The 20,322-nt window shown below is 36.6% G+C and overlaps 1 protein-coding gene across 1 annotated transcript; it reads left to right on the top strand.

The window, feature by feature from the left end:
• Positions 1-500: 500 nt before the first annotated feature.
• Positions 501-10,853, top strand: LOC121420320. Its single transcript, XM_041614908.1, has 2 exons — positions 501-1,177; positions 8,800-10,853. The coding sequence occupies exons 1-2, from the start codon at positions 1,035-1,037 to the stop codon at positions 9,845-9,847; spliced, it is 1,191 nt and encodes a 396-aa protein (XP_041470842.1). The 5' UTR covers positions 501-1,034; the 3' UTR covers positions 9,848-10,853.
• The last annotated feature ends 9,469 nt before the right edge of the window (positions 10,854-20,322 follow it).

Raw genomic sequence — 20,322 nt, 5'->3', positions numbered from 1 at the left:
TGAAATATGGTAATGCAAAAAAATTTCGACTGCGACTATCTTACACGTGACCCGCCGCGTCTCCCACCACACACACATCAGACACAATGCGGTATCATACAAACTTAGTGCCAAGACAGAGCGCAGGGAAAGACACGCATATCACGATCCAAAGTAGATATGAAAAATAATTTCGGGGACGTTTTCGTCAATGAATCGTGTGTTTGAAGCGTACAAACTGTTGTGAAAACACATTAAGGCTATTAGAAATTTTTAAAAGGGGGTATATTCTATGGGAAGGAGAGACAAATCAACTTTTTTCCTTAGCCATTTCTGGGAAGATAGGCACGGAACTATCCACGGAGGATTATCAATTAATACTGGGGGTGCTGTGACAATGCTCAGCACCCCGTAACAATAGAATAATTCTCCGTGGATAAGTCCATGAAGATACGCTTCGGTAGTCTCCTTTGTTGGGGTCAATATTTCATCAAAGGAAGACCCTTATTGACCATTCATTTCTATAAGCGTAGGGGGATTTCAAGATCTCTGTAATGAATACAATTCAAAAGATGACCTTCCTTCAGATTTGCGTGTGCCATTTAGCTTGACCGAAGTCGATGGATCATCAGCGCTGATATGTTCCCCTTCTTCTTCCTGTAAAGTACAGACTGCCGTTGGCGTATCATCGTACTGGTAGTGCTTGTCAAGTGCCCAGATGAATAGTGCGAGTAAAAAAGCCTCCTTCGCTGCAGCTCCTGCTTAAAAGACGCGAGGGAGCTAGTGCTGTGGACTATCTTTGCTGGGAGTGAGTTCCATATTCTGATAGCATCAGGAAAGAATGTCTGGTATATATTTGTGTTCTGGCATATCGGATCAGGATTTCCACGTGTACATCTTCTTCTTCTGGAAACAGTACAGTCCACCGTCTGGTGTATTGTCGTACATGGTCCAGTGCAGTGATTCGGCCATCAGAGACGACGCGTGTTGCATTCTTCTGATCAGGCCTTCATACAATTAGGATTGGGATACATTTAGAGATTGTGACTTTAGAAATGAGGCTTCTGCGAGCATTGGTCGTCGTTGGAGTGGCCTGCTGTGGATTTTTCGTGTCTGTACAGTTCTTCTCGAACCAACGTCATTTATTCAATGCGCCAATCTACGGACGAGATTACTGGAGTAATCCAGATTCAGAAAGGTTTGGAAAATAATCTTGTTCTTCTCTGTTATCTTTCCGGTCTAAAAAAACCCCCAACAATCATAGTGTCATAGTGTTGATTAATTAGGCATTTGAAGTTTGACTTGACAGTCCGCCACACCATATTGTCAATTTTTTTCCTGCGTCCCCCCCCCTAAATATATATATATATTCCCGGTAGAGACAATTTTTCCAAAGGGTAGATAGGAACCTTGATTTAAGCTACGCCTACCATTGTTCTCTTCGTCCATTTTTTTCACACGATATTTAAATAAAGGAGTTGCCAAAGCTGTTGTACATGTATAACTTCACACACACAGAGATATATATATTTATACATACATACATACATACATATATATATATTATAATCCGAAATGACTTTTTGCCTCAATGTGTGCTTCAAAATGGTGAATTTTTCAATAAATAGGCAATCATGAAAAAGGATGGGGTAATTTCGACAGCCTCTCGGAGGGGGTAGGCTTTTATTTGCCAGCACTTCTTTATATGTGCCTGATAAGGCAAAACCTATTCTCTCCTCCCTACTAAAGTGGTTTCACGGCAGTAAAAGTGGTAGAACTATTTATCAGAACGCCTTTTTGCATTAATTGGGGACTGAAAATGATGAATTTCCCAATGAATAGGCGATATTGCAAAAAAGGATGGGGTGATTGTAACAGCCTCCCGCAGGGGGTAGGCTTTTATTTGCCAGCACTTCTTTGAATGTGGCTGAAAAACAAAACCTATTATTTCCTCCCTATCAAAGTGGTTTCAAGGCAAAAGTGGAAGAACTATAAATCAGAAACGCTTTTTTGCCTAAAGTTTAGGCAAAAAGGCGTTATTGAAATTTTTTTTGAAAAATTCACCATTTTGAAGCCCCCATTTAATGGGGGCTTCAAAATGGTTAATTTGTTAATAAATATGCAATAATGCAAAAGCGATGGTGGTGATTTCAACTGCATCCCGAAGGGGACAGGCTTTTATTTGCCAGCACCTGTATAGCTGATATAGCAAAGCCTACACTTTCCTATCCAAGTCATTGCAAGAAAAATAAAATTGCTGTACTATATACATGTATAGTAGAAATGAACTTTTGCCTCAATGAGTGATTCAAAATGCTGTAATTTCCAATACATAGGCAATATACATAATATAGAGGGGGAGGTTGACTAAGACAGCCCCTGAGATGGCTAGATTTCGATGTGCAAGCGCTTTATGTAGCTGAAAGACCAAAGCCCATGCTTTCCTCTCCAAGTAATAGCAAGAAAATCAAAATTGGTTGTAAGTAGGAATGCCCTTATGCCTCAATGGGCGATCCAAAATGGTGAAATTGCCAATAATAATAATCATAATTGGCATTTATATAGCGCTTTATATCAATCTAGGACTGTTCAAAGCGCTTCACAATTATTATTACCCGGTCACTGGATTCATAGCATTCCAAGCAGCCTGTTAGGCGCAAACTTGCTAAACCCACCACAATGACGGTTGTTTCTTACCGGTACCCAACGCCTTGCCAAAGGGCGCTAGGCCATGGCGGGATTCGAACACACGACCACCTGATTACAAGGCGAGAGTCAGAACCGCTACACCACGGCGCTTCCACACTATATATATATATACATGATATAGAGGAGGGGGAAGGGGTGACTTAGACAGCACCTGAGATTGCTAGAGTTCGATGTGCTTATTTATGTAGCTGGTAGAACGAACTCTAGTCTTTCAAATCAATAAAATGTGGTGTACTATAAAGCACAAACGCTTTTTTGCCTCAATGTTGGGTCCAAAATAGTGAATTTCCAAATAAATTAGCAATAAGCAGAAGGGGGAGGGTGACTTCCACAGTCCGCCCCACCCCCCCCCCCCCCACCAGAGGGGTAGGCTTCGATGTGCTACTTATTTTGATGTAGCTGGTCGAACAAAGCCAACTCTTTTCCCTCCAAGTGGTTTTAAAGTAAAGTGGCTGTACTGTATAACAGAAATGCCTTTTGCCTCCATGGGTGCTTCAAAAAATAGTGATTTTCCAATAAATATAGGCAATATACAACAACATGATAGAGCCTAGGGGGGGGGGGGGGGGCCTTCGACACCCCAACCCCTGACAATGTTAAGCTTCGATGTGCCAACATTTTGTTTTACGTAGCTGATAGAGAAAAGCCTACCCTTAACTCTGCAAGTGATCAACTAGCGGAGATAATTGCATTTAAATTTTAACTATACATTAACAGATACACAGGGATGACGATGGTATAGTCGGAATGGAAGTAATAAAATATGCGTACATGCCGTATGGCCCCAGTATCCATGGTAAAACGTGTAATAAATATAATCGATTCGGAGGGTAAAACATGCATCAGGCCCAACAAGATGGAAGTATCGTTGATGTGCATTGGTGCACACTCATTTTCAGTCCATCTTTAAACACTATTAGGTAGGTACTGGTGTCGATCCGTGATGTCATACTATGTAAGGGGGTGAAACAATCAATCATCCCTCTTGAACAATATATGAGTAATATATATATAACAATTGATATACCGATTGAATAGACACCAGTGACTGTCATGTAAACCACTCATCTTTTAGATCATGGTTTGTTTACACATGTAGGCCTACTCTCATAAAGTAAAAAAAAAACAGTTACGGTAGGCCGATGTCTTAAAAGAAATATGTTCACTGGGACTGCAGGATGTGTTCCATGCGTGTCCTGGCATCAAGGCCAGGATAGGCCCCATAGAAAAAGTGACTAAACCTTAATTTTCATATATACAATATTTTTTTAGGGTTTCTTGTCAGTTCGAGGGTGCTGATTACGAATCTGAATGACGCTACTTGTGTAACTTTGGCCATTTTGGATATCCAGAAAATAAATATTTTGTAATTTTTTTCAGAGTATTTCACTCCTGCCACACAATTTCATGCATTATATACAATATTGGGGCAATTTGCATATTTTAGCGGCCATATTGGATTTTGCCAATTTGCGGAAAATGCTCAAGGTTACACGAGTGGCATTATTTAGATTCGTAATCAGCACCCTCGAATTGACAAGAAACCATAAAAAAATATTGTATACATGAAAAAAACAAGTTATGCCTCTTCTATCTTGGACTATGACTCTTGGGTTTCCTGCTGCTAAATTAACTTTGCATCGTCCTAGCAGTTATATGGCGCTCTTAGCTGTATGCATATGCATATGCATTGCCCTAGGTTTTTGGTGTCTCAACCTAGCATCATGGACTTACTCTGCCATGACCGGATAAAAGAGTACCTGACTAAATCTCCTAACTCCTTTTTAAGCCTATATAGGAGTTACAATCACCTGCTTACCAGCAGTGGCGTACCTAGGATTTTCCACAGGGGGGGAGGGGCAATTCGTCCGCCGAAAAATTTGAAAAGGAAAAAAAGAAAAAAAAGGTCTTCAACCACAAATGTAGGATTTCGTAAGGGAAAAAATAGGTCTTCAAACTCGTCGGGGGGGGGGGGGGGGGTGGCGGCAGGGACACACCCCTTGCATGGGTTGTGACTCGTCAGGGAGGGTAGACTGCCCCCTACCCCCCCCCCTGCGTACATGTAGGTGCCAGTGCTTACCAGTTAAATAGCTTGCAGCGATTAGAGTTGCTACGTAGACACAGCCCGTTTAAATATTTGGTAACAAATGTTTTAATCATTATCATATTTTTTTATTCATTTCATAAAAATGGTGAATTAATCATTCCTCGAATCTGCATACTGTTATGGCACTGCACTGTTAACTGGATGTTCACTGGATAAACTCTTACGATTCTTTTCAAATTTTCTGCATGGCTTTTCAATTTTCCTTGTTCTACCTCGCGTTCTTTATTCGTATCGCAATGTACTGTATATTTCAGAAATCCAGTTCCACAGGGGAGAAAATATGCAATGTAAGTGTACATATCCAATTATCCATTACTACATAATAATAAATAATAATAATATGGACCTTTCATATAGCGCCTATTACAAAACTGTTTCTAAGCGCTTTACAATTTAAACAGAATATGAATAAAACAACAGCAACCTTTATTGTACAATATCCCTTTCTCACAAAAATGTGTCAATTGTAACATGCAATCTTAACAGCTGATACCTCAATACGTACATTTGTGATTACATGGAAAAGACTGGAGCGTTGTGGCCCAGTGGATTAGTCTTCTGACTTTGAAACAAAGGGTCATGTGTTCGAATCCCAGCCATGGCGTAATTTTCTTCAGCAAGATATTTATCCACATTGTCCTGCACTCAACCCAGGTGAGATGAATGGGTATCCGGCAGGATTAATTACTACAATGCATGAGCGTTGAAAGGCAGCTCGAGCTAAAGCCGGGGTAATAATAATAGTAATGACTAGATAGATGGCGCTATATAAATGCCTATCATTATTATTTTCATGGGCACTTCGAAACATTTTTTTTTTCAAAATGAAAGTTCCATTATGCGTAGATAATGAAAGAATCGAATGGTTGTAGACCGGACGCGTTTGGAGATAATAGGGAATATACATGGCAAAATTATTTGTTGAATAAAGCACCAAAGTCATAAAAGTGTACGATGTCACCGTTGGTTGAAAACAATGTACTGTTTACCAGACCTCGCAAGAGTAAATCAAATTAAGATAAAAAGAAATAACAAATACCAACAAGTGCTTTCAGCTAATCATTTCATGTTGTTTTCAAATATGCATTTTTTTAAGAATAAGACAAAAATTTCAGACAGGATTGTTATTTGGCAGCGGGTTAAATGATAGCTAAAAAGTGAAAAGATAGAAATTAATAGAGGCCTAATTCTCAATCATAAATTAACACAGCTTTCTAGTTGTTTAACTGGCCCGGTGGAAACGTTTCATGAACAGACTAAGTCCTATTTCATCCGGCAGTAAAGATCAAGGAATCAGATCTGCATACTTGTTAGCTCAAAATATTAATGAAACGCTCCTATCCTCTATGCAGTGGTTCACTAGTTTGTCTATACAATAATTGTTTAACAGTTAAAAAACATGTTTGATTTGTTGAGAATTAAATATCAAACTCAGTTGATCAAGATTTTCAACATCTGTTTGAACCGTTTAAGCAGCTATACAGTAAGGTTCATATATAGTAAACAAGGTTTAGTGGATAAGAAGATAAGAAAATACCAGATCCATTGAGCTGTTTGGAGAAGTGTGTTATTGCCAATGAAAGAATAAAAAATGAAAAACGCAATGCGCCAGAGCATAGACCTTTACAGTATACCTGCCAAACATGCAAAACCTGAATGCCAGAGTATTTCCTCGTCGAGGATAGATTTTAGGTTCGCTAATCGCTATAGAATACAACTGAAAAACAATCGCTGAAATTACGCAACAGGTGCATGCGCAGTCCATTTAATTTCATTAGCAGCGACCCTGGGCAGTCACCTGGGCCCCGTTGCATAATAAAGTCGCCATCATGCCATCCAGCGGTGGTAACTTGCATGGAATCTTTGATTCTGATTGGCTGTTGATCATCGTTACCACGGAAGTTACCACTAGATGGCAATACATGTAAGTCATTCAACGGGGCTCTGGTCGATAGTAAAATTATACACGCCCCCTCACACCCACTCTCTCACGCACATATAGTTGTGCTTAAAGGTAAGTAAACCCTACCACAAAAGGCACTCATTCATGCTAAGAGTTGAATGTAGACAACAGCACTATAATGTTCGGCGAGCCCAGAAACACAAACTATTTTATTATCTGACTTCATAATTATCTAAGACAACACAGAACACTCTAATTATGTTATTTTTTGGTGAAGTTCAAGCTTTGAGCAGCACTGTATGTCAGGGCGGCCCTGGAAACGATTCTGTTGGATGGGGTGCGGAAGAAGATTTGACCCGTCCAAAAATAGTTTCACTACAAATTGTGGGTATTTTAAAAAAATATTTTCCAAATTTCCGACACCTACCAGATTCCTGCCTACTTCTGCAGCCCAGCACCCCACTTCCCATGACCATGCTGTATGTATGTGTAAAATTGCATGTATAACAGATTGGGAACTCTTAATAAAAAATCTTGTGAAAGAAATAGGAATAGAGAATAATAGTAGGCATAGCTACCAATCCCCCGAGCTAACACCCCCCCCTTGGATTTTTTTTTAGTCCGACACCTCATCGTATCGATTTTCAACTTATTTCTTTCAAGTTTGTCAAGTGTATGAGTTCTTGAACAATGATGTGTTTTCTGCTGTTCAGAATCTCGATCAGTGATGCTTAGACAGCGCTTGACATGCCACTTTTCTACACTGTAAAAACTTCGGTGTTAAAACTGACACCAATTTGTGTTAATAGAGGACCACACCCTGAAAATTACACCCTAGAGATTAAACATACCAGCAAAGAGTGTAAATGTAATAACAAAAGGTGTTGTAATAACACCTATAGGTGTAAAACTAACACCAACAATTTTAAAATAACTGGTGTGGTCCTCTAGGTACACCGGTTAACGCCACCGTTTTGGCTGTGTACAGTTACATTAGTCAAAGTATGGGATGTAAAAAACCTTGATTATAATAGTACCAGTCAGAAAACACCCTCCGTTGTGTGTCTTTTGTTTGACATTCTTCGCGATTTTTAATGGTTAATGGTGGTGATTTTTTACCCTGATTGCTTAGAAAGCATGAATGTCTGTGAGTAATCAACCAGGAAACCGACGGCTTCAGGTCCTCTCCGATCCGGGGGGGGGGGGGGCACTTATGACGAGAGGATACCATGCGCGACCAAGAAAAAAACACGTATAAAAAATGCCTTTTTCGAGATAGGGCATGTTACGTACGTAACGGAATAAGGGTGTAAGAAACACTAAAATAATGCTAAAACGGGTATCTATTTTCGCTTGGAAAGCTCCGTGTTTAGGGTCAAATTTGTGAGGATATGAAAAATAAAGGATGTACTTTCTGCCCCAACAGTCAACACTACCTGTTTTGAGTAAGAGCTAGGTGGGGCCGTACTAGACCCAATGATGTAGGTAAATTAAAGATAAAACCATCTACCGACGTCCGTTTAGAGTACGAGGTGGGGCCGTACTAAACCCAATGACTTAGGTAAATTAAGGGTAAAACCGACTACCGACGACCGTTTTAGAGTGCGAGATGGGGCCGTACTAAACCCAACGATGTAGGTAAATTAAAGGTAAAACCGACTACCGACATCCGTGACAATACCGCTGTACTTGTTTAGGGGTTCAATAATTCAGGGAATACCTGTCATAAGTATCGTTTTGTTTCCAATGCTTGTTAAGGGTAGGGTTTCACACACCAATACTTGTTAGGGTGTATTTTCAGGATACGGAAAATACTTGCTTTGGGTCCTTTTTCGAGACCCTATTGTCGCGCATGATCTCTACTTATCAATGGAAGTGCCACTGCCCCCCCCCCCCCGAGTCTCCAATGGACATGGTAGTGAGGATTGGTGTCAATACCAAAGAGGCACTAGCGCAACAAGTGGGAATGGAACCCCGGTCACTGGAATCCGAAAACCGCACTCACGTGGTTGCATAAGATCATTATGATCAATAATTCATTTATCACCATTTCGAATGATTATTCGTAATTAATAATGTCATTTTCCCACTTCGTTTACAGATCGCTAGACATCTCTTACATGTCCGAAGATCATGAAGAAATGAAGTCCGACAACCATACAGCTGCACAAGAAATCTCCACTGATCACATCAAGAAATGGCTCCCCGATACCAAAAACTTACTGCCGAATTACTTCACGATGAGAGACAACGTAACAAATGAACGTAGGTACGCAGATGGCATTCTCGTGTACATGCATCTCAATAAAGCAGCCGGGACCACCACTAAGACATGCCTCTCAATGATGTCAAAGACACGTCCCAATCCGAAACCAGTTGTCACGGTTAGTGAAGCTAGGGCAAGAATCCAAACGGACATCAAAAATGGTAAATTAAAATATGACATCTTAATGGGTGATTATTCATTTGGTATCTGCGACGCAGTCGGTAATAAAAGCTGCTCTTACTTTACTATTTTGAGGGATCCATACGAAAGGCTGCTCTCCTCGTTCTCATACTGCAAGCGCGCGAAAGACCAGCTATGCGAAGGACTAAACCCTTGGGAAGCTGATCTGAAGAGATGGGCTGTTCACCAAGGAAGTTATTTCTTCAGACAGTTGCTGATGAAACCGTGGTTCTGCGGTGCAAACCCCGAATACGCAAAGCAAGGACTTGACGGCATTCCCCATTCCAAGGGAAGGACTTTCTCTAATACTCCGTGCTGGTTCCGGCAGAAGGTTATCTTGAAGCGCGCCCTCACCTCAGGCCAGATGGACATCCTTCTACAGTACTGTGTAGAACATCTGGAAGAATGGTTCACTATGATCGGACTAACCGAGCAATACGACCTCACACTTCGAATGCTTGAAAAGGTATACCATTTACCATTCCAAAAAACGTGTGGCCGGAGCCAGCTGAACAAGAGTGATTACCGCAACGTAGCAAGAAGTAGAAGAATCAGCAAAGAGAAGAGTGTTGTAGAATGGAAAAGAAACCTTAAAGAAGACCCGGAGGTCTATGAAGCTCTTCGCGCTGATATAGTCATTTATGAAAAAGCTAAAGAAATATTCAAGCGTCAAAGTTTGGCGTTCCTTACCAACAATCATTAGGAAAATCCTGCCAATTACGCAATGAGCTTATTCTAACGATACACGGCCAGCTGACTAGTAGGCCTATGCATAAATTCTTCTCTAAAGAAGGTTAAAGATTAAGTTGCCAGATGTCAGCTACATCGCGTTCTAGTAGCACAACCATCGAATGCTGTAGACTGTCCTACTTTTACAAAAGTGCAATACTGTCACTGAAGGAGCAGTCAAACGCGTACTTTCCATCTTTATCCTGCGAGTAGGATTCTATACCTACATGGTTTGTCAAAAATGCATTAATGAACTTGTTCCTGCGCTCACACGCACGACCAATTGCGATGCTTCAATTTCTTGGAAAATTAACTGAGCGAGCATCTGAAGATCAAATACATGCTTATCTAAATGTGAATGGTTTACATGACAAGGGAGTACACAATCGGCTTACAGGAAACATCACAGCGTTGAGACGGCAATGGTTCTCATTTACTCCTTGCAGCAGACAGAGGCCAGGAATCGGTGCTCTTGGTGCTTGATTACTCGTCTGTTTTTGACACTCTTGATCATGACATTATGTTCCGGCGCCTGTCAACGAGATATGGAATTACTGGATCGGCATTGAACTTTTTCACTCATGCTTAATCGTACTCAAAGTGTTGTTGTAAACGGTACTCTTTCTCATCCTGTTGTCCTCAGCGAAGGCGTTTCTCAGGGTTCAGTAATGGGGCCACTGTGTTTGTCAATGTACGCTTTACCGTTAGAAGATAAAATAGAGAAATGTGGTATTAACAGAATGATACATGCTGATGACAGTCAAATCTAAATTTCTTTTCAACAAAATGCCAATCGTGCCACAGTGATTGCTCAGATTGAATCTCGCTTAAGTAAAGTACAGGTGTGGTCATCACAAAATCATCTAAAATTAAACATACAGTATTCTTTTTCATATTATCTCTAACCTTTATTATCTCTAATCATAATCTGTCTATCCACTATCTCTGTTATATATATCAATATATCTATCTACCTATCTTATTTTCTCTCTCTCTCTATATATATATATCAATCTGTCTGTCTTTCTCTCTATCTATATATCTATTTAATTATTATATGTATTCATCTCATTAAATATGTTAATGCTTTTTTTTCTCAATCAATCAATTGATCAATCAATCGACTAATCAATCATATCTATCAATCAATCTATCTATCTATTTATCTATCTCTTTAATGATTTATCCAGCTGTTTAAATATATATCTGTCCATCAGTCTTCATATCCATCTGCCTATTTATCTTTCGGTATCTCTTTCTCTATCTATCTATTCTAGTCTATCTATTCTATATCAGCTATTTATCTATCTACTTATCTATTATAGGTATCTGTCTATCTATCTTGATTTTGTCTGTCATTCTATTCACTTCGTTATTAATTTATTTTTTAAAAGTATCTATCATTCTATCTGTTTGTGGATCTATGTTGTGTATATGCCTTTCTATCTATCTTTATCTAATATCTACCTTTTGTTCAAACATGTCTATCTACCTATCAGTCTATTTACCGGTATACATCTGTTTAAAAATCTATATATTTTGTTTGTTTGCTTGAAATTTATTTCTGCGTTCAACATGTTCAACATAATACAACATAATCAATTATAACATAGATTTTACAATTACATGTATATACATTTTAGACACACGTATCATTTACGATCTCTTTCTGAATATAAAAAAAATATATGAATAATATTATTTAACTCAATTTCAGAACGCAGGAGACCGTCGTCATGAGCGACCTGCTTGATGTAGACGACGGCCTCAGGGTAAAAAAAGCGACATGTAAAACTTACACATTTTTTGACAAAAGGTCATGAGGGTGTAGTGCAAGTGCGAGTGTAGTGCAAGTGTAGTGCAAGTACATTAGAAGAGGGGTCAAAATTCATCATTAAAAGAAATACAAGTATAATCAATGTGGCGGATTTGAATACAATGATATTAGGTTGCGCTTCATAGTGGCTTTAAAGGAATAAAGTGAGGAACACATTTTTGTAGTTTCGGGTAAATTGTTCCATAAGTCGGGGCCATGGTGTCTAATTGATTTATGAGTTATTAATAACTTTGGGTTTGTTAGGTGAAAATTTCCAGAAATACGTGTAGGGTATGTGTGAATTGTACTGTTTAGATTAAATAAATTTTGAAATGAGGAGGGAAGTTGGTGGTTTTTGTATTTGAACATAAAAACTGCAACTTGCATGACATTCAAATCAGAAACCTTCAATGTTTTGAGCTTACAGAATAGTGGATCAGAATGAGAAAAATAAGACGATCCTGTACAGATACGAAGAGCCCGCTTTTGTAGTGAGAATAGGATTGAGTTTGGTAGTTCCATAATTGGCCCAAACAATATTACAATATGTTATGTAAGGAAGTACTAGTGTATTGTATAGTAAAAACAGAGTTACTCGTGGTAACATAAACTTTAACTTATTAATAATTCCCACGCCTCGAGAAATACATAGTGTAACATGATTTATGTGATTATTCCAAGTTAAATTCTCGTCAATAATGACACCCAGGAATTTCGAACTCTTCTTTTCTTCGATTGTATTGTTGTCAATGTTAATATTAATTGGATTATTATTCACATGGATATTGTTATGCTTGAAATGTATAAAATGGGTTTTCTGAATATTGAGAGAAAGTTTATTGCATTTGAACCATTTCGAAATTTTTATTAATTCGGCATTCAAAATATTTTCTAGAGACTTAAGGCTCTTATGAGAATAAAATATGTTAGTGTCATCTGCAAATAAAACAAAAGATAACAGTGATGATGTATTGATTATGTCATTAACGTATAATAAAAACAGAAGTGGACCCAGGATAGATCCCTGGGGAACACCACATTTGATTGGAAGAGACCGTGAGTTAATACCATTAAAAGTCACATACTGTTTTCGATTGCTTAAATAACTTTTAAACCATACGAGCGCCGAGCCCCTTACACCAAAGGAATACAATTTCGAAAACAATATATCATGATTAAGAGTGTCGAATGCTTTACTAAGGTCTAAGAAAATACCAATAATGTGTTCTTTTTTGGCCATGGCTTCTGTAATTTTATCATATATCTGAACCAGAGCTAGATCCGTGGAATGATTTTTTCGAAAACCATACTGGTTTGGATTTAATATTTTATGGAAGTTTAGAAAATTATATAATCTATTATAAACAATTTTTTCTAAAATTTTTGATATACTTGGGAGAATGGAAATAGGACGGTAATAAGTGATTTCATGTTGGTCATCTTTTTTGAAAATTGGGGTTACTTTGGCTATTTTTAACAAGTCTGGGAAAATACCGGATTGTAAAGACTGGTTAAATATGTGTGTTAGTGGATCAGCAATGAAATGGATTATTTCCTTTAAAAGTGAAGTATTAATGTTATCATGACCTTTGGATTTCGAAGAATTTAATGATTTAGCAATATTAATGATTTCATTCGGGTTTGTCGGTCTTAAAAATAAAGAGTCTTGAATCGGTTCTGAAAAGAATTCAGTAAAATGAGCATTATTCGGAGTAGCAATTTGGGTGGCAAGTTGAGGACCAATATTAGTGAAGAAAGAATTAAAGCTATCGGCATAGTCGTTAGAATCTGTGATTTTGTTACCATGGAAAGTAAGGTCATCCTTAGGTATAGACTCGTTTTTTGTTCCCATAATTTCTTTTATAACTTTCCACGTGGCTCCTGAGTTGGATTTTACCTTTTGTAATTTGTTTGAAAAATGTAACTTGCGAGAAAAGCGAATTAACTTTGTTAATTTGTTACGATACGTTTTGTTCACAACTAGACTCGTATCCGTAGGGTTTTTCAAATGTTGTTTATAAAGTCGGTTTCTTGTTTTTATAGATTTAAGTATACCTTTCGTTATCCATGGGTTTATGGGTGTATTACGTTTATGTTTATTTCTTACAAGTGGAATGTTTTTATTGTAATAGAATTGTAGCTTTGAATTAAAATTTTCATATGCAGTATTCATATCATTTGTATTTAGGATATCATTCCATTCTTCGAATAATAAATCTTGTTTTACCATTTCAATATTACGAGGGGTTTCTTTCCGATACATCAAATGTTGTGGTGGTTTAAAACGAGTCAATGATTTTCCACACACAGTGAATATAGGCAAGTGATCAGATACTTCGGAATAAAGCAATAAAGCAATATATCTATGTATTGTAAAGAAATGAATGAATTTCTTTACAATATCTAAATAAAAGAGTTGCCAAAGCTGTTGTGCATGTGTAACTTCATACATTTATATATATATATATATATATATATATATATATATATATATATATATATATATATATATATATATATATATATATATATATATAATAATAATATATATATAATAATATAAATAAAAAAAAGAGTTGCCAAAAACTGTTGTACATGTATAACTTTACACATTTGTATTTCTTCTCCCATATGTGTACTGTATCGAAGCAATAGCTTTGATCCAGCTGAGGCATGGCGGCTTGTCATTGTCCAAAACTCACCTTCACCCGACAAAGGAATATATAATTGGTATAGTGTCGAAAATCTGTCTATCTGACGGTCAATCGGATCGGGCTCGCCCTAGCTACTAACCGTCTCTGTGGTCTAGTGGTTAAGGCACCGGTGTTCAAAGCAGGGAGCCCGGGTTCGATTCCCGGCAGAGACATTTTTTCGGCATCACCATTTTTTCCAAAGGGTAGATAGCTCTGGGTAACCTTGATTTAAGCTACGCCTACCATTGTTCTCTTCATCCATTTCTTTACAATATATATATATATATATACATGATATATATATATATATATATATATATATATATATATATATATATATATATATATATACAGTGCGTCCCAGAAAAAACGAAACCGAGATTTAGCGATGAAATATCATAACTTAATCATAAATAAAATAGACAAATGACCTACCAATATAAAGCTTAGAATCTCCTCTTTCATCTGGTATTACTTAGATTATTTCTCATTCACGCATGAGTGAGCAAAAACAATTTGAAAAGGGGATACCAAAAAGTCACTTGGCGGGCCGTATCTGTGTTTTAAAAAGAAAACCACATTTTTAAAAAGTTCAATATCTACTCTTTAATTTGATACCTCAATTACAGAAAATGGTCAAGAAATAACAAAGTTCTGGTTATTTGAAATAAGGCTTGAATTTCAATAATTTCAGAAAATGAAGAGGTTTTACAGGCTAGCGTTCAAACTCACTCGACACTCCGTTTTGTTGACGATCAGCCATGCATGAAGTCTTTTGTTACCGTGCGATAGCTTCTGTGGGAAACCGGTGAAAACAAGTTTATTTAATGAAATTAGGGAAATACAAGCATTGTTTCGAGGGATCATAACTTTTTTAATTCTCGACCATTTTCTGTGATTAAGGTATCACAGAAAAGAGCAGATATTGAACTTTTTAGTCATGTGATTTTCTTTTTGAAATTCAGATACCCCCCGCCAAGTGAGTTTTTGGTATCCCCTTTTCAAATTGTTTTTACTCACTCATGCGTGAATGAGGAATAATCTAAGTAATACCAGATGAAAGAGGAGATTCTAAGCTTTACATTGATAGGTCATTTGTCTATTTTATTTATGATTAAGTTATGATAAATCATCGCTAAATCTCGGTTTCGTTTTTTCTGGGACGCACTGTATATATATATATATATATATATATATATATATATATATATATATATATGCATATATATTTCATGTAATAAAATACAAAAGAAATAGTGAGTGATGTCATCAGTTCCCTCATTTGCATATTGTCTGAGATGTGCATATAACTGTTTTGTGAAATGAAGCGAAACTTTAAAATGCCATAACTTTCTTATTTTACATCCGATTTTGTTGATTTTTCAATGTCATGCTTGTTGAATTTTTGTATTTTTATTCAAATCAAGTTTTTGTTGAGGTGGACTTGTCCTTTAAATACTATGACCCGTATTCTGAAGTCCATCTTCTGGGCTGAATTTATTGGAAGCCAAAGATGAAAAATTTTGTATACATTGTATGTCTCAAAGGTTTACTATAATTGTTGTCCCTAATTCTTTAATTGTGAAGACAGACGGTTCGTAATAATTTCATTGATAAAGAGTTGATTAATTGAACTTCTACTATTTATGTTTAAAAATGCAAAAGAACAAGACGTATAATTTTAGGAAAAATTATGGTATTGGTGAGCTACCCGCTGTTCTAGTATGATAATTTAGATAAATTTTAATTGCGGGGGGGGGGGTTACCAGGAGAGAGAGAGAAAGAGAGAAAAATATTTCATAGGATTAAAGTGGAAGCTCACCCTGATGGGAAGTTTGTTGTAAATATAGCAGAAAGGGATTATAACAATATTAGTGAAAGTTCAAGGAAAGTCCATTAAAGATTTTAAAAAAAGTTATTAGATATTAGGTTTTGGATTTGTGACGTCATTAATGTGTAGCTGCCCAATATGTTATGTAATATGCAATGCATATGTTAAAGTTTCTTAATGGTTCGTGGTGACTTATTTTTGTTTTCCTTTTTAGAAACGGGTGTGAAATTATTTGTCTATTGAGATTCTGAAGAAATAGTAAATTTCCATTTTCAATTTTCTGAGAAAATAACGTTTTATATATTTTTTTTACCATACGATATCTAATAAAGCTGCTCGCACTTAACGTGACAAATGATAAAAATGCTAATAACTTTTTTATTCTTTGATGAATTTTTCGCCAACCTTTGCCGATGTATCTTTTTGATTTTTGTTTCTTTTTTACACTTTTACTGGGGTGAACTTCCCCTTAAAATGTATTGTTAACTGAAGAGCTTGATTCCAAAAGGGGCTAAATCCACTCTTGACCATTTGTTTTTTTAATATAAATATAATTGTTTTAGGACTGGGAATCAAATGCACCTTGTCTCATTTGATTTTTCTTTTAGGAAAGTTTGATAAAAATTGATTGCAAATTTGGGTTTTATTCCGAAAGGAGCTATAAATCCAAACAGTTTTATTCTAAAGAAGGTAAATCTACCGCCGGGTCGTTTAAGATTAATTTTGAAACTTAAGATAGAGTTATGTATTAAAATTTTTAAGGTACATAGTTCAAACCATCTGTGCAATTTTTTTTTTTAAATAACAGACTTTTACTATTTTTACGAACATTTTTGGAAGATTTAGCTAATTTGAGAATTGAAAATTCACTGTCCTTAAAAATATATATTTTTTAAACTTTTGATGGATAAACATCAGAAATGACGCAAAACCTCCTCCGCTGCAATATTTATTTTTTACGGTGTACAATTTCCAATATTGATGTTTAAATTGGTAAAAATTGACATTCACCAAAAGGAGCTAAATCCATGAAAATAGAATTACATGATTTTTTCCGTAATTGAAAGGGTCACAGTAAACGTTCGTGAGGGGGAATTTTTCTTGAGTAAAAGGGGCACCTTTTCAGTGCTTCAAAAAGTGGGGAACACTATGCCCCTCCCCCGCCCCCTAGAATCGCCGCCCCTACTAACAATGTTTATTAATATAAAGTCAGTTGTGTTTTTGCATCATTATGACAATTGCCTTGATCTCATTGATGTTCATACTACAGTGCGTATCAAAAAAAAGTTTACACTTTGAAAAAGCCCTGGGAATTAAAAAATATACAACATGTGGGTGATTTTTTCACATATAATCTTTTGTTTGGGTGTCATCTATCCAATGAAAGTAAAAGTTTTGACAGAATGTTACACTTGAGTGAGCACTGCCCATTTTTGTAAAGCTCGCAGAAATGCTCGTTTTGACGCTGTGTCAAGGAGAAAGGACAAAATCAAACTCACCCTGCGAAACATTTCTTATATATTCCCTTGCAATTTTAGTCAATTGAAATATAACGGATACATTCAAGCATTTTGAAACGATTTTGCCACCCAAATTGAAAATTCAACACTTAGAAAGCACAACTTTTACCCTTTTTTGTGCCAGCTGGATATGGGGACATATTTAAATCTGAACAAAAGTATATATCTGACATCTCCAGCATTTTTTTCGCTGAGTTTTTATCATTTAAAGTGGGTTTACATTTCATGTTTCATTCAATACTTGTTTCTCCACACACTTACCAAGGTTGACAATGATTAACAAAACGAAAGTCAAGCGTTAGCCATTTCATGCAAATCACAGCTCATTGTAAAGCAAAATTCGTCAAGATAGCCTTAGTGTGTGGGGGAGTGGGATGGGGCGCAATGCACTCACTCTTCGAAGTGTTTTGTGGCAAGGGAACAAGTTAAAAAAAGGTAAAATATATCTTCAAATCAATTTTACTTGCTAAATTCCACGTGTTTTTTATGATTAAGGTCTACTTTTATTCGCAGAACTATTTCAAAGTTCTTCGCAAATCATTTTTCACTAACTTTTCAAAAGTAAGTGTTGCTCACTCAAGCGGAAATATTTTTCGACAGTTTTATCATCATTTTCTTAAATGGATCTGTACCAATGTTAAAATGTGGAAAAATTATTTTACAGGATTTTTTCTAAGTGTAAACTTTTTTGTTGATACGCACTGTATATATGCGATACATTTGTGTAATTCATTGTTCGGATTCACATCACGTCTGAATGTATACATTACTGGACCAATTGGTATGAATGTCATTGTGGTTTATTTCAATAAATGCTTTTACAATTGACCCCAAACTAAATACCTTATTCATTCTTCATTTCGGGCCCCCACTTTTTTTCTCTCTCTCTTTTGAATTACAATTCAGTCGTATTCATTGTATTTCATGTTTTATCATTTTTATTGGGCTTTCAAAATTGATTCACAAAGGCTGTCATGATTTCAAGCTTTGCTTTTGTCACCACCCTTACAACCATCAACATAAAATACTATTTAAATTGTATGGTTCATTGCATGATTAATACACATAATTATTTGTTCATTATCTTGATTTCAAATAAAGCATTTTCTTGTTCAAAGTTTAGTTTAAGAAAAAAATGTTGAAAAAATCAATAAATGAAATGAAAATGCAGGTTTATTCAAGTTGGATAACAGAAACAAACTTTTGAAAGCGCTGCTTAATCTTATGATGTTTTGCAGCAAATAAGGTATTCTGATTTATACTTCACCTTATTAAAGGAAAGACGGGAATGGTCGGAAAGTTGGGCCTTTTTTATGTCTTCATGCAGTTGCCCCTCCTTTCTTACATCATTCCTCCTCTCATCCAGCTTACTCCCCTGCTTCCCGTATACCTCATATATAACGGTATAGCCTTTTCGTAATCATTGTACGTTCATGAGCCTAATTCCAACAGGAAGGCTAAAGATATTCGTTCGACCCAACCCATTCGATTTTTTTTTCACTTTCATATTACTAAATGACAAAAGCGTATGAATATAATTGAAAATCTAACACTGATTCTAGAAATGGCAACTACTGAACTACCTTCCCCAAATTGGGAAGATATATCAATGACTTTGGAACTACCATGATTATATGTACGTTGTGTCCCTTCGGTAAAGGGGCTCTTCATCTCAAACCTTCAAAGGGCTCCACAGTGCGTATCAAACAGAAAGTTTACTCTTTGAAAATCCAAGGGAATTAAAAAATATACAACACGTGGATAATTTTTTTCTCATATAATCTTGGGTTAGGGTCTCATCTATCATATGAAATTAAAAGTTTTAACAGAATGTTACACTTGAGTGGGCAATGTCCATTTTTGTAAAGCCCGCATAAATCTGTTTGCGCAGAAATGCTCATTTTCATGTTGTGTCAAGGGAATTCAGGGTGAAATCAAACTTACCCTGCCATGCCTGCGAAATATTTCTCAAGCATTTCCCTTGCACTTTTGCCACCCAAACTGAAATTTCAACACTAAGTAAGCACAGCCTTCACCCTTTTTGTGCCAGCTGGATCTGAGGATATAACTGAATGTGAACAAAACTTTATATCAGACATGTCCAGCATTTTTTTCACTAAGTTTTTATAATTTAAAGGGGGTTTACATTTCATTTTTCATCTAATACTTCTTTCTCCACACTTTTTCCAGGCTTCACAATGATTATCAATACGAAAATCAAGCCTAAGCCATTTAATGTAAATCACAGCTCAGTGTAAAGCAAATATCTTCACGATCATAGGCGGCGGAAGCGGGGGGGGGGGGAACGTGTCCCCCCTAAATTTTAGGTGGGGGACATTCCCCCGCAAAGAAAAATTTGATACTTTTTTTTTTGCTTGTCAATTTTTTTCCTGCGCCCCTCCTAAATTCCCGTGGACCCCCCTGAAACGTGTGTTGTCCCCCCCTAAAATTTAGGTTGATGACCTTTTTATTTCTTTTTTCTTTTAGTTTTATTTTTTTGCTTGTCAAATTTGTTTACCTGTGTCCATCCCAAAAGTTCAAGTGGACACCCCCTAAATTTTTTGGCTTCCGCCGCCAATGGTCACGATG

The sequence above is a fragment of the Lytechinus variegatus genome, chromosome 8, assembly GCF_018143015.1.
Source record: "Lytechinus variegatus isolate NC3 chromosome 8, Lvar_3.0, whole genome shotgun sequence".
NCBI lineage: Eukaryota > Metazoa > Echinodermata > Echinoidea > Temnopleuroida > Toxopneustidae > Lytechinus > Lytechinus variegatus.
The sequence above is the reverse complement of the archived record's forward strand: the minus strand, read 5'-3'. Positions and strand labels throughout refer to the sequence as shown.

Coding starts and splice junctions, on each gene's coding strand:
- LOC121420320 (XM_041614908.1), top strand. CDS start 1,035: ATGAGGCTTCTGCGAGCATTGGTCGTCGTTGGAGTGGCCTGCTGTGGA. Junction 1,178..8,799: donor AGTAATCCAGATTCAGAAAG/GTTTGGAAAATA, acceptor CTTCGTTTACAG/ATCGCTAGACATCTCTTACA.